At 45.7% G+C, this 15,312-nt stretch overlaps 1 protein-coding gene across 7 annotated transcripts in view; it reads right to left on the reverse strand.

Annotated features, from left to right (window-relative positions):
• Positions 1-6,806: 6,806 nt before the first annotated feature.
• SPTBN1 (spectrin beta, non-erythrocytic 1) overlaps positions 6,807-15,312 on the reverse strand; it is a 197,909-nt gene continuing 189,403 nt past the window's right edge. For all 7 annotated transcript variants that reach the window (XM_081254831.1, XM_081254827.1, XM_081254829.1 and 4 more), the window contains 4 exons: positions 11,912-12,150; positions 10,523-10,696; positions 8,971-9,013; positions 6,807-8,142 (listed from right to left, as the gene is read on the reverse strand). In XM_081254831.1, the coding sequence (XP_081110957.1) occupies positions 7,924-8,142; positions 8,971-9,013; positions 10,523-10,696; positions 11,912-12,150 (675 nt within the window). In that variant the 3' untranslated portion in view covers positions 6,807-7,923. The remainder of the gene's footprint in view (positions 8,143-8,970; positions 9,014-10,522; positions 10,697-11,911; positions 12,151-15,312) is intronic.

A 15,312-nucleotide genomic window follows, 5' to 3' on the forward strand; every position in this document is an offset into this window, starting at 1 on the left:
AAGAAAAAGTAGCTTTCAGAGAAGCTCCCCCTTTCCCCAAACCCCACCCCTCTTTGGGGGCCAGCACTCTCATGATGAGATATGCAACATTTGAGGAACCAGGAAGAAAGTGGGGGCTTTAGCACCCCGACACTCACACATAATCTCCATCAACCTCCTCCACCCCCCTCACCCAAGCCACCCCTTGAGGTTGTTATTCATTGATGTGGCTTTCTCAATGTTACGTCGTAATGGACAATGGGGGCCCATCCCACCCATGTCCACTGTAATGGCCGGTGGTTTGGATACCAGGAAGGCACCCTGGTTGCCTGAGTGATATCTCTTGCAGTAGGTGTGGTTCAGGGATGGTGCAAAACCTAAATGAATCCTTTCAGAGTGAAACTCAGGGCTTTGTTCTATGTTTGGGGGAAGAGGAGCCCTCTCCCTCCTCCTAGATGTGAACAAGGATATGGCCTCGGAGGTGCTGGCAGTCCCCATCCCCAGGAGGGAAGCCAGGCTGAGGCCAAAACTGACCCATGGACGAGGGTGGGGTTGACAGAATACAGAGATACCACCTGCAGTCCTGAGAGGATGGGAGAATTTCCAGAGCAAATCAACCCATGGACTGGCTCTACCCCAGGATGTTTTAGTTGTATGAGCTGACGACGTCTGTTATTCACTGCACTGGGAAGTGGCGTTTTTGTTATTGAATTGGGAAGCACTCTAATAAGATCATCTTTGGAAAAAAAAACCACAGAGAGCCTCCTCCTGGCAGTGGGAGTAGACTCATTTCTTCAACCCCCTTGTCAAGAAAAGATGACTCGGCCTCTGATAAAGCCCATGGTATGGAGTATAGCATACTGAAGCTCCACTAGAGCTGGCACTTAGTAGGTGCTTTGCCAAGGTGGTGAGGGAATATTCGTCACTTGGCTGCACAGTAACCAGTCTGGGCTCAGAGCCCACGCTCTTCCCCAGAAGAGCAAAGCCAGGCAAGCCAGATACAGCACTCAGATCAGGTATCCAGGAAAGCCCAGGGGAGGGATGTGACAGCCGCATGGAACAGATGGCCGCGGGAAAGGGCCGCCGGCACCCCTGCAAACACGGGGGCAGACACACACTCTTCAAGGCCTTTTTAGCTGCAGCCCTGGCACCTGTCCCTAGGATGGCGGACCTGGGCGGGAGATTAAAACCTTGAGAGATTGTCTCCCTCACAAAACCAAAGCTGGAGGAACAGCAACACTGGAAATCATCCTCTGTGACAGGGAAACTCAAGTGGTGACCGAATGGAGCAGATCCTCCAGGGAGAGGGCTGTGAGCCAAAGCTTCCTCAGCTCCGTGGAGAAAGGCCCAGGCTCCGGAAGGAAGGCAGGATGCCCCACCCCTGGAGAAAGGCCCTGTGGGCTTAGGGAAGAGAAAATTCCCTTTCCCTTTAAAGCAGCAGTTCCAGGAAACTCCACTAATGTTCCGCCTCCCCCATTCCCACTCCCAGACACAGTGGGTCCCCAGAGTGTGATAAACATTGGAAGGCACAAGTGGAAACTTGTGCTGGGGCCCGGATGTGGAGCCCTGCGGGATAGCTGTGTGTGGGGAGCAGGGCAGGGGGTGAGGCGGGGGGAGCCCTGCCCCTCCAGCAATTATGTGAGTTTAAAGCGAACACTGACAACCAGGGCAGCTCAGGCAACAAACCGCACGTTTGGGGATTAGAAACTGGGGTGTTTCTGAGGACGCTGGTCTTCCAAGCTCCTCTGCAGAGGAAAGAGACAAATGAGGTGCTACCTCGGAAAAATCTGAATTCTACAAATAATTCTACCCACTGTCACCAACCCCCTAAATCACCCCAGTTCATGTGAGTCTTGGGTCGGTGGCACAGCCTCAGCTTGAGTGAAAATTCCCTGAACAGCATAGGAGAGAAGCATTAGTTTCTCACGTCTTGACTCCTAATTTAAAGTAATGGGAGAGAGTAGGTCCCTACAATTCCACTTCCTGAATCCCTCTTTTTAGAAGGAGGGCCTTTTACAAAAACATACAGAGCTCCAAACAGGATATAACATTCTTTCTCAAAGTCAGGCCAGTTGGGAATTTTTTTTTTTTAACAAGTTGAAAAACTTATTTTTCTAGGGTGGCCTGCATTCTTGAACCTTTGAAAAACTTCGAAGCTCACATTTATTTCTCCCTTGGGAAGTCTTTAATCAGCTCTGAAAGTAACAGAAGAGCACTTCACATTAAGCGCTTGACCTAGCAAACTGGCCCGAAAATAAGGAAGGTTGCTGGGGGGGGGGGCGGCGTGGAAAGATAGAGAAACTAACTAAAAAACGTATATATACACATAAACCACACAAAGGGAAGGAGCTTCGGACAGCCAAAATGACTAGGGAACACCCACATATGGATCGGGGGTGAGCATTAAATATAACAATTATTTGTAGAACTAAGATTACAGGAGGGTTCAGAGGGAGAGAGCAGAGACTTGCTCAGACATTTTAGATACAATAAAACGACCTAGATGTGGGGTAAAGGGGAGAATGGAGAAACCACATACAAAATGTTTTTTAAAAATTGTTCTCAGGGGCCTCCCTGGTGGCGCAGTGGTTGAGAGTCCGCCTGCCGATGCAGGGGATACGGGTTCGTGCCCCGGTCTGTGAGGATCCCATATGCCGCGGAGCGGCTGGGCCCGTGAGCCATGGCCGCTGGGCCTGCGCATCCGGAGCCTGTGCTCCGCAACGGGAGAGGCCACAACAGTGAGAGGCCCGCATACCGCAAAAAGAAAAAAAAAAAAAAAAAAAAAAAATTGTTCTCAGCACTCCTGGGCAAAAATTGTTATCCCAGAGAAATGAAGGTGTATGCTCACACAAAAACCCACCCACAAATGTTTACAGCAGCTCTATTTGTAACAGCCCAAAACTAGAAATTATCCAGATGTCCTTCAGTAAGTGAATGATTAAGCAAATGGTGGTATATCCACCCCATTTAATAGCACTCGGCAATAAAAAAAAGGTATGGATACATACAATACACACAATAACCTGGATAAATCTCCAGAGAAGTATGCCGAGTGAAAAAGCGGCCAATCCTAAAAGATTACATCCTGGGTGATTCCATTTATACATCATTCTTGAAATGACAAATTTATAGCAATGGAAAACAGACTGGGGGTTGGCAGAGGTTGAAGGCGGTGGGGCTGGAAAGCAGGTGTGGCTACATAAAAGGGCAGCAGGAAGGATCTTTGTGGTGATGGACATGTTCTGTATCTTGAGTATGTCAAATATTCTGGATGTGATACTGTGCTATAGTTTTGCAAGATGACACCACTGGGGGAAACTGGGTAAAGGGTACCGAATTACTTCTTACAACCCCGAGTGAATCTACAATGGTCACAAAATTTAAAAGTTTAATTAAAAAAATAAAAACTGTTCTCAGCAATTATATTGGTGGTGGTATTATTGGTATTCTGAGTTGATGCATGTAATTTGGGATAAAGCACATGAGTGATTATAGGATATTCTAATTCTATGGCTCCTGTATCCTTGAAAGCCATGATCCTGAGTGCAAATGATTAGGACATAAGAAAAACCTCTACAATCCTGAATTCGAGTTACTTTTTCTTAGCTCTATCTACTGATATGCCTAGAAAACAAAGACCAACCCAGTAGCAACGAGCATTGCTAGCACACAAATTATGGTTTTCAAAATACCATTTTACACTAAAAGACACCAGGTTTTCTTACAGGAGTCTCTGATTGCAGGCCTGAGGGCAAGACATGTACTGGATGAGCCTGGGACAGTGCGTCATGCCAGATAAGGAGGAAGGGGATATCAAAAGGACTCAGAAGCCAACTTGAAGGGACTTCCACCAGCCAAAGATGGGACATCTTTAAATTTCAAAAAGGGTAATTTCATCAGTGGTCAGTGTTGGGAAATGGGAAGTGAATGATTTCACCATGACTCTCAATGGTGAGAAAAAGTCCTGAGCTTCGGTGGATAGAAGTTTTACCTTTTTTCTTTAATTTATGCTTTTTTGGGTTATGGATCATGCTTAGAAAGACCAGCTTAAATCATGGTAAAGACTCAGGCATTTACCCTGTCTTTCCTATATGAATTCTACCACTAGATGGAATATTCAAATATTCCAACTAATAAATGAAGAGAATGTATCCAGAGGGAAATATCATAGCTGCCCCCCCCATACACCACCAATCCTAAAAGTGCCAAAAAGTTGGTGAGAAGAAAGCCATGTGTCCACTCCTCAGCCTGATATACTCTATTTCACTGACTGAAGACCTGTAGGTTGTACAAAGAATCATCACTCTAAGTACCGCCAAGAAAACACAACGCTGAGGTTTGGGAAATGAAGATGCATTCCAACTTTAGAGACATTCAAATGTGACAAAAGTGGCCTTTAATCAATCAAGAATGCCTCCTTCGTGTCCCGAAAGTCTTAATTTACTGCTTCTCACTTCTCAGATGCATACACAGAAAGACCGGTTTTATTACCCATCCTGTACCACTAAAAATTCAGGTAAAATAGTACACTACAGCAACAAAAATAAATGTGCACAATTCTCAAAATGTTAAGCAGTGCATGATTTTTACAGAATTCCATTATTTACCTTGACAGGATTGAAGATCACGATCTCATATGGCCTGTAACTTCCCCCTGTGAACATGTCTTCATTCGGATTTTCTAATCACATGTGCTGACATCAGCTCCTGATGACCCACCGAAGCCGTTCTTCAGCGGCTGCTTCCCCTGCTGCCCGTCATCTTCCACTTTCAGGCCTCAGGCATCCTCAGCAAGGGCAGTGAGGAGAGCATGTACCACCAAAACCAGGTATCGGGGGTCTGCAAGCCTCTGGAATTACATGCAAAATGTTCCATCCACATCTACTTTCTATGGGAATCTGGGATTGCTGGTTAGTTTCCTTTTGAGTGTGGCCTGCCTGCCACCTGCCCTGGCTTTGTCAGGTAGGCTGTAATCAATCATGATTATTATTTTTTTAACATCTTTATTGGAGTATAATTGCTTTACAATGGTGTGCTAGTTTCTGCTTTATAACAAACTGAATCAGCTATACGTATACATATATCCCCATATCTCCTCCCTCTTGCATCTCCCTCCCAACCTCCCTATCCCACCCATCTAGGTGGACACAAAGCACGGAGCTAATCTCCCAGTGCTATGTGGCTGCTTCCCACTAGCTAGCTATTTTACATTTAATAGCGTATATATGTCCATGCCACTCTCTCACTTCGTCCCAGCTTACCCTTCCCCCTCCCCGTGTCCTCAAGTCCATTCTCTATGTCTGCATCTTTATCCCTGTCCTGGCCCTAGGTTCTTCAGAACCTTTTTTGTGTGTGTGTGATTCTGTATATATGTGTTAGCATATGGTATTTGTTTTTCACTTTCTGACTTACTACACCTCACTACAAATAACTCAATTTTGTTTCTTTTTATGGCTGAGTAATATTCCATTGTATATATGTGCCACATCTTCTTGATCCATTCATCTGTCGACGGACACTTAGGTTGCTTCCATGTCCTGGCTATTGTAAGTAAATAGAGCTGCAATGAACTTTGTGGTACATGACTCTTTTTGAATTATGGTTTTCTCAGGGTATATGCCCAGTAGTGGGATTGCTGCGTCATACAGTAGTTCTATTTTCAGTTTTTTTAAGGAACCTCCATACTGTTCTCCATAGTGGCGGCATCAATTTACATTCCCACCAACAGTGCAAGAGGGTTCCCTTTTCTCCACACCCTCTCCAGCATTTACTGTTTGTAGATTTTTTGATGATGGCCATTCTGACTGGTGTGAGGTGATACCTCATTGTAGTTTAATCATGATTATTTTCTAAGATGCTTTTTCTTAAGTAAACATTTTGGTCAGAGGTTCACCTGTTGAGAATTGAACAATTTGATTCCAATCCTGGGTAAGGTGAGGGCAAGGGAGCGTCACGGTGAGATAAATGGCCTTGGGTGCTTGGCGGGTGCAGGTGGGGGTAGGGGGAATAAACAGTGAGGTCTCAGTTCACCTGAGGACAACAGAAAGCCCTGATGCTAGTCAGCTGTGAGGCCCAGGACTGATGTCATGGTAGGCATGTCCTCTGGGGAATAAACTACTGAAAAGTCTATAATACTGGCACCCATTGCTACTTTATGTAAGAAAACATGCAAGTGGTACGGAGTTGATACACACAGATAAACTAGGACAAGTACAACACACGTTATCTAACCCACGATCCTACGCTGGCACCAGCAAACTGGCCCACGGGCCACACCTGGCCTGTCATCTGTTTTTGTACAATCTGTGTAAAATAGATTTTACATTTTAAATGTTTTTAAAAAATCAAAAAAGAATATGCTATGGCACATGAAAATTATACGAAATTCAAATCTGTGTCCACACATAAGGTTTTACCGGAACACAGCCGCGCCCACTGGTTACACATCATCGATGGCTGCCTCTGTATTACACAATGGCAGAGTTTCAACAGAGAGAGTACGGCCTACAGAGCCTAAAACATTTACTTATCTCTGGCCATTTACTGAAAATGTTTTCTAACCCTTGCCTCAGAGCTCAGGTTTAGCGAGCTCTCTGATAACTTTTTCATACATAGAAGATAAAATCTGGATGCAGAGCTGCAAAACATTCCATATTTATTACGCCGTTTATTGTAACTTTCAAAGCTGGGGTACCAGACATGCACAAGAATGCGAAATAGGAACCCAGATGGATGGTCTAATGTTTCCCATTTGCTATTTCTCACTTTGCACATTCCCTACATGGTGTGCACGCAAGGAGAGGAAAAACAACAATTACCCACCGTGCTAGATTTAAAAGCATTTAATGACATAGCATATATTTAACAGATAGGGCAAAAGTCGAGAGGTACAGGTCATAACAACTGAGCACTGGGCCTGAGTGACCACCTCCCTGCTCAGGCCCAGCCTCTGGAGTTCATTCCTATCAATGCCATTTTGATTGTGCAGTAAGATGAAAATTTGTCATTACAATCGTTACAGTGACGGAGAAATGCACACTATGTATCAAATAGCAAGGTAATGAAGCAAATTATAACACAGTGTGGCAACGCACAAGCAAGTAACCATTAGGGTTAACAGGACTTTGTCCAGTAAATGCTTCAGGTCCACTTGTACACTTACCAATGATTTAAAGGGTTTATTATACATCTAGTTTTATTATACTTTGTACTAGAATTATCTCAAACATACAATATAATGTATTTCAGCAAAAAAAAAATTGAAATTGAAATTACAGATTATTTAAAACAGTATCAGTTTTCTAATCCTTCTTGGATCCCGACATTCTTAACCGTCGTCCAGGCTGATGCAGAAGAGCCGCATGTCGTGTGTTAGTAAGTGATGCCAGATACAAACGGTTTGGTCTGCAGAGTTAACAATGGAGCTGCACTGTGGCTGCAGCGAGATCATAATACACAATCTGTTTATTCCAGGTTAGACCCATCGTGGGCACTTTCTAATAGTCAAGACTCAAGGTAACCACTGGAAGTAAATGGAAGAGAATGGTGTTGGGAAGTTGGTACATTTTGTCTGTGGTGAGCACAGGAAGTACTGTTTAAGCACCGCTGCCTTGCATACCAACAGCACTAGAGGCGGGTTATTTCCAACACAGCCTCACAAAATTGAGGAACAGTTTAAATATTGAGATCTAATCTATATAATTTCGTTAAAAAAAATCTGGTCTTCCCTCTGCACCTCAAGCTTTTTTGTAACTTGGAGATAAAGTGTTTAGGTGTATTTTCCCCATCCCCCCCCACCCCGAGAAATGCTCTATAAATTAAAAGAAAAGAATCAACCACATTGAGGAACATTTAGGCACAGAGAGTAACGTGTTGGTTCTGAGCCTGCATGCTGGAATTTCACTGAAAAGGTTAAGACAAGGGCAGGAGGTGACGGAAAGGAGTTCACTTCTTTTTGCCAAAAAGGCTGAACCTCTTTTCTTTGTCTTTCTCTTTGTCCTTCTCCCGTTTGCCGGGACTGGACTCGCTGGTGATGGTGACAACGCTGGTGGGCAAGGTCTGAGCCCGGCTGGATGCTGGCGTGCTCTGGGTGCTGGCGGACACCTCGTGTTTATCGGAGGAGATGGCAGATGAGATGGCCTGGATCCATGTGTTCATTTCCTCCTGGATGAAGGAGGGGACACAGGTGAGACTCAACTAAGAGGGACGGGCACGAGATGCTCTCAGTCCACCTGGGTGACCGTGTGAACCTCTGTGGGCTGCAAGGCTTGGGAATGGTGTGTGTCTGTCTGAGAAGGGAAAGCGGTTCCCAAACGAACCTCTGCTTTGTCAGGACAGTAGTGAACATGATTGAACGCTCACCAGAATTCGGTTTACGGTACCTGAAGGTCCTCACTCTAGTATGTGGCCCTACAAATGTGGACGAGCTGGAAAGACTGGTCTACAGTAGGGTGTCAGGTCCCACCCTAGAAGGTGCTTTTTCTTTTCCTTTTTTAAACTGAAATACATTTGATGCATAACATTGTATAAATTTAACAGAAGTTGCTTTTTTCGAATTTAAAGCCCTGCATACGTGTTGTTTTCCCATCGGCCGACCCTCTCTCCTCTCAAGGAGAAGCACAGCCAGGCAATGGTTGGTTAAAGGCAGTGGGGCTCAGTGGGTGCAACGGGGAGGCTCCTGACTGGGCTGCAGGATCCACACCCAGTTCTGGGACCTGCTCCCTGTGCTTCACCCACAGTTCTCCTCTGCGGACTTCAAGGGACCCTGCACTAGGTCTCCTGCCACGGCGGGAGGACAGCGAGATGACATTCACTGCCTCTGAGAGATACAGGAGAACTGAACACCTGCCAGCGTTCATGACCGTGGAGGCCAGAGGACAGAAGCCACCACTGGATCATTACTTATGTGAAGAACATCATACATAAAGCTCATCGGGCCACCAACAATTGCAAACTTCTAAGTATTTGAAAAAATGAAACTTAGAAACTTACATCGTCTTTGGCTTGGAAGAGGTACTCATTGCCGTCATTTAGTCTGTAATTTGAAGGAAGAAACTCAGTCACAATATAACTTAAGGAAAAAAAAAAAATCCCCCAACTCTCATGTGGGATACAAGCAGGCCGCAGGAATCACACCAGAAATGCCCGTGGGAACTCTGCACACGTCGCCCACCGTGCCGGGGGCCTGCACGGGCCCAGCAGCCGCGCCCCAGGGCATCAAGAAGCCATATAATTGGGCCAATATGCACAGGTAACATGGGTGTTTCAAATCACTGGAAGGATCCAAAAAGCTCCGAACATGTCAACACCTGGATCTGTGTGGCAAAGACCACTGGGATGACCGATCACTGCTCTAAACTGAACACAGAAGAAAGCTCTTTAAAACCCACGGGCCCTCCTGAAATTCTGCCACTGGACTTACATCCCCCACATTAACAAATACCAGGACTTCTGAACTAACACCCAGAAAAGTTCTCCTAGACTTCTCTTCCTATACACCTCTCAGAACAAAAGAAACTGCCCTGGCCGGGCTATCACTGTGACACCGAGAGGACGCTGGCTGGGAGGGCCCCTCCTTCTCTGCTGCATCAAGAGGAAGCGGGTGTTCCCCGTGCAGAGGAGGTAAATGCCCTCTGCCGATATCCCGTCGCTCTGAAGCTGCATCAAGGAAGTACAAAGTGGGCGTGCAACCAGGGTGGGTGCCAGGCTGGCCGCGCCTGGTCTTACAGCGTGTAAAGCGTCCCAGGTCCCTGGGGCCTGCCTCCAGTGCCCGTCCAGGGCTCAAGGAATCACCCCATTTGAACTGCTCTCATTTGCGGTCCTTGGCCTCGTCCAGCTGGCATGAGACCCACGTGTAACTGAGGACCAAAGTTTGCTTTTCAAATCCCAAAGCACCAGATCAAGTTAGTATCAGACTAAGTATCGTCCTAACCACTAACATGTTTACTTTTCAGGCTTTTAAAAGAAAAACAAGTTTTCCTGCCCATTTCCAAGTACAAGCAGAACTTCAGAGCTTGGATCCACTCTGTTTGGAGTCGTAGTGCTGTACAGGGTAGAGACATTTGGAACTGAATGGTTCCAGAGGCATCTGGAACATCCGCCGGGTGAGTCAGGGGAGCACAGGGCCCCTCCCGCCCCTTCCTGTTTGTCTCCACCTGGCTCCGGGATGACTCACTTGACCCATCTCCAGATAAGTCATGAGGAAAGAACAGCATCTCCTGGGTCTGGATTAGCTGCAAAGATGGGGAAACTATTTTTCTAAGCTCCCCTTAAAATGTGAAATGTGACTAGCTCACCTTGTCTCAGGAAACACTAAGTTCCAGCTTATAAAAAGGAAAGCTCCTTTTCTTCCATGTTCAGTTGTGCCGTTAACTGGCCACAGAGCCCAGAGATCCTAACCAAGACGTGTGCCTGTCCAGTTTGTCACTTTGTTGGTGATTTTTTAAACGGCAGAGGAGAGGAATCAACTGATCACAGCATCTATCTAAGAGAACCAACCCCCAGAGTGAAAATAAACACACACCCACTCTCTGGCCAAGCTCACCTTAGCTTGAACACGTGTTTCTTCTTTTTGTAATCAAGGGCCACTTCACAGATGGCTTCTTTCAAACTCACAGGGACCTCGCTGTGGTAGGGAATTCCGGAAGCAGCTGTCTTTGCATCTTTGTAGAAACCCATTTCTTGGTTATTTATGACACAGTAAACATTGTGCCAGGACCTGAGCAGTAAAGAAAGGAGCTTCAAGTTTCTGCTCCACACTCCCTTCAAGAACTAAGGGTCTGATTAACACGAAAATGATCCTCACACAACACGGCATGATCCCGTTAAAAAAGCCCTTCCTAAATCCTGCTAAAAATACGCAATGGAACAAAATTCCTCTGTGGCCTCCCAAGACACGTACTGCTAGTGGCAGGTTTTTGAGGGCCACTTCTCACTTGGAGTTTGAAGAAAACCACAGTGCCCTCTTTCATTACATAAAGGTACTCTTGGCTCTGACGGGAAAGACTTTTGCTGGTGTTTGGTACACTCTTGTGGTAACAGGGTACAGGCCAAGCTCCTTACTGGAAACATGCCTGTCCTTAAGCAGCTCTTCCACCTCAGCTTCATTCTGTAATGAAGTGGCCTGGAGACGTGACAGGGAGGGGGAGGCAGACCCAGGGCCACTAGCACTTACGGTACACTGGCTGAAATAGAAAGAGGTAGCCTTTCCCCCAGGGTACAGCAAACTCTCCTAATATACTGCTTTTATTAGAACAAGACACTTTACTGCCACCTGCCTGTATTAACAAATAAATCTGTAATGTCCCCAATGTGGATGGCAACTCTTAGATGGGATTCCCTTGTACAGTGTACAACCTGTACAACTGTACATGGTGGTCCCAGGCAGTTTAGTTTACTGGTTAAGCACACAGGCTATGGAGTCAGATGAGTTTTACCCTAGCTGTGCCATTTACTAGGAAGCTACACAGAGTGAGCTTTCTTAACCTCCCAGAGCCTCAGTTTCTCCATTTGTAAAATGGAGATAATACAAGTAGGGCTACTGGGAGATAACGAATATAAAGACTGATATGGAGATAAGGTAGGGGAAATGGTGAATGTCTTAAAACATCCCACAGGAGGGAAACAACAGTGAAATCACTTCACTCTAGGGAAGACTCCCCCACCTCAATCTAGCAATATTCCTTCTCAGGAGGTACTACTAAGGCCTCTTCTTGCTGTTCCCCCACACACGTAACTCTTCCTTCTCTCGGTGAATAAAAAAGCACTCTACTCCCACTTCCCAACCTAAGTCCCGAGAAGGATGTAATGCCCGGGAAGCTACAGAACAAATCAACCACATAAACACACGCTCCCCTTTCGATCCACAGTGGCCCACCTCCACCTCTTAATGGGCTGACCTCCCCTGGGACTGCCTCAGCCTCTGTGCTGTTACCTGCTCGAGGCCTTCTTATTGTGGGCCTCCCACTCGTGCTTCCGATTCAGGAAGCCTTCCATCTGGGCCAAAGGTGTCTCCTGGGTCCTGGCCGGCAAGGTGGCAGCACTCTGGGCCGGGAGGGCAGTCTTGGCTTTGCGCTCGGAGGTGGGAGAGGGGATGGGGCTGGACTCCTTCGAGCTTGTCCTCTGTTCTGCAGCGCCATTGACCATTTCGCTTGTGTCCACCGTTTCTGCCATCTAGGGACAGCGGAGAGGCCGTTCAGCTAACCCCGTGAGCCCCCGGGGTGACCACATACGCTCTGACTCGCACACGTGGCTGTGTATAAATGCCTGGCACAGATCGAGGCAGTACAGTAAAACCATTGCACATCCCACAAAGCCAGCTGGACACCAAGGACATTAGAAGGTGGGAATGGATTAATACCCGCCCGTTTACGGGGAAATGAGAAAAGCGAAATGCCAGGATGAGTTTTACTGCACTCTGTTCCTCTGATCGATCCATTTTCTCTAATAGAACTCAGATCATTTCCTCTTATGGTTACTTTAAAACAAAAGGACAACAGTTAACAATCACACATATTAAATATGAGAGAGTGGACGTTATACAGCAGCCACCTTACAACCAAGGACGCCACCAGAAGGGCTGGAAGTTGAAGCGAAAGGGCATTCACAAACAGGTGGATAGACAACTCTATCAGAACTACACGGCATTCCCCCAAAGTCAGACAAGAAAGACCTTTGGTTTCTGAAAATGCTCTCCGGCTCTCCTCCCACCGCCCCTCGACACATCGTCATAAACACATGCAGAAATTAGGACGGCAATCATGCATTTCACATCTACCATCCCCGTTAGACTTTGGAACTTAAGAGCTGGAAGGAAATGAGGCAAGTCAACGAACATCAATTTAACCACATCTGCCGAAGTTGTATCGTGAGTGGGTTGTAGTTTGTGTTAAAGGAGCTGGAAAAGCCAATCACAGTCACTCAACACCACACGGCTATTTACCCCCAAACAAAGACAGAACCAGGGCCTTCCCCATCACGTGTTGGTTGATCACGGTGCCTTGCTGCACTGAGACGAGAAAGCCCAGACAGCCAGGCTTCCAGCGGCTCTGACCCTTCAGGCTGGAGACGTCTTCGGGAGCTGTTCCTTCCCAAGCTCACTTATATTGTAACCCTCATGGCTTTTCGGCTTGGGAAATGCAGTAGGGTCTCCATTCATTATCGCTTTCAGCCTGTGTGCCATCAACTGTGTACCATGAACTGAAGCGGCCCCTGGCTGATACACCCAGGGTGTGGGATTAGCGAGTTACTAAAGCTGGGTGTGGCTGACGCTTTAGTGGATTACAGACAACCTGCACCCTTTGTACACGGACAAACATGGAGGTGTCAACGGCACGCTCATTAGATACGTCCCCCACCTCTGCTGCCCAGAACCAGGTGACAGCAAAATTAGCAGCAACAACCTCAATGGGATCAATTGGAGACTGGCCACCACCGCTTGAACATCCGATATGTCAACTCTCAGGAACTGGGATGTCTCTGTTGGGCCTTATCTAAGTGGTGGGCTGGGAGTCAAGTTTATACTCTGTCTATACAAACTAGCACTGTCAGCAGTGGGGTTTAAGGTAAGACTAGAGGCTACGCACTTGAAGGGTGTTTGTGATTAGAACCCTTTATCCACACAGCAACGTGGAAAAAGGATTCTTAGGGTAGAATGGCATAGGGAGGAGATGCATGGTGATTATCCTGGCCTTACAAGTGATGGCCTGTCGACCAGTGCTTATAAGAAATAGGCCACTTAAATATCTCTCTTGCCTTTCCCTTTTAAAGGAGAGACAAAGGGGAAATAGTAACCAAAAAAACAAAACCCCTAAGTCAAAAGTAAGTGAGTGGATTTTAAGGCTGACACATCTGTTCTAGTGTGAGATTTCAGGAAACTTCTGGTTGGGAGGAAGTATGAGATGGGTCTGGAAGGCCTGTGCCAGGCATGAGTCCAGGGAGACATGGGGTTAGTGTCTATAGAAACCAGGTTAAACAAAAAAAAATTAGTGCTGCAGGTGTGACTCAAAAACTGCTAGTGACAGCAGTGACCTGGATAGAGGAATGTTTACTGGAAAAAGGCTAAAATTTATCATACTTGGTCAAACTTCAAGGTAGGTGACGGCCAGGAGAAGCCCCTTCTGGGGGAATTTCTGCAGCAAAAATTTTTTTCTTTAGAGTTAGAAGGAAAGAGAAAACCCCAAACCAGTATGCAGAGATAATTAATGTTTATGCAAATGAATCACTAACCAAGAAAACAAGGAAAATAAAAGGAACAAAATGAATTTTAATGGACATGTGCTTAAGCATGCCAACAGACAACACGCCACTAGAGACAAACATCAAAAGCAAATCGTAGTGCTGTGACCAAACAGTGGGTACATGTGGATACACCCCTACCCCCACCCCACGTTGCTTCTCTTTAGCGATTAGTGGCTGCGTACCCCTGAGATACTTCAGTCAGGAGGTGAACATAAATGCAACGTGACAACTAGTAGCACAAGGAACACCTGATTGGTTTTCTAAGTGCAAGAAGCAACACTATTTTCAAGTTCATTAACTTGAGTCTCTGCACCGTAACTCAGAAGAATGAAAAGAGCTTTCCTTCTTCTGATACAATCCAATTTCAATTAAAAAATTTGTCTGGCAAGCTACAATTTAAAAATCTAGATAAAAATAGGCATGAGAACAAATGCCAAAAGCATCACAGCACTCCTTTCTTTCCTGTGTGCTTATGTGGCTTTGTTTTGTTTTGTTTTGTTTTTGGTCTTCTGAATACGAAAGGCATAAAATTGGGTATTAGCCCTCATGATACAAAATTTAAACATATATATATGGACACGTCACATATATACATATAGATCAATGACACATATCATTTGGAGCCAGAAACACATGTCAGGGCTCCCTAATCACCAAAGATGAAGCAGTAGTTTCTTTTCTAAAATGAATTTTGGTGTGTTTTAAGGCAGAGACACAATAATGGTGCATACTACTCCCAGAACATAAGAAGCTTGGCATCTATCTATATACCCATCTACGGTCGCAAGTAGATAGATATGTACATAGAAATGAGGAAAAAACAAACAAGATGCTATATGATGTTATCCTGACAAAAGAAAAAAAAGACATGCATCATGAAAAGACAAATTAGACTTAACTCATGGAGAACACATATCAAAACAGGTTTTCTGATTCCACTAACATCTAAATATGGCAAATGAGCAAGTGAATATCTCACAAGGCTTTGATGTAATATGGACTTGGTTTGGTGAATAGAATTTCTGTTAAAACATTTTCAAATCCCTGCTGGTGGTCTGATAAATGTCATCCTAAACGACTCTTTATTAGAGAGCT

The sequence above is a fragment of the Mesoplodon bidens genome, assembly GCF_964165515.1.
Source record: "Mesoplodon bidens genome assembly, chromosome: 14".
Classification (NCBI taxonomy): Eukaryota; Metazoa; Chordata; class Mammalia; order Artiodactyla; family Ziphiidae; genus Mesoplodon; species Mesoplodon bidens.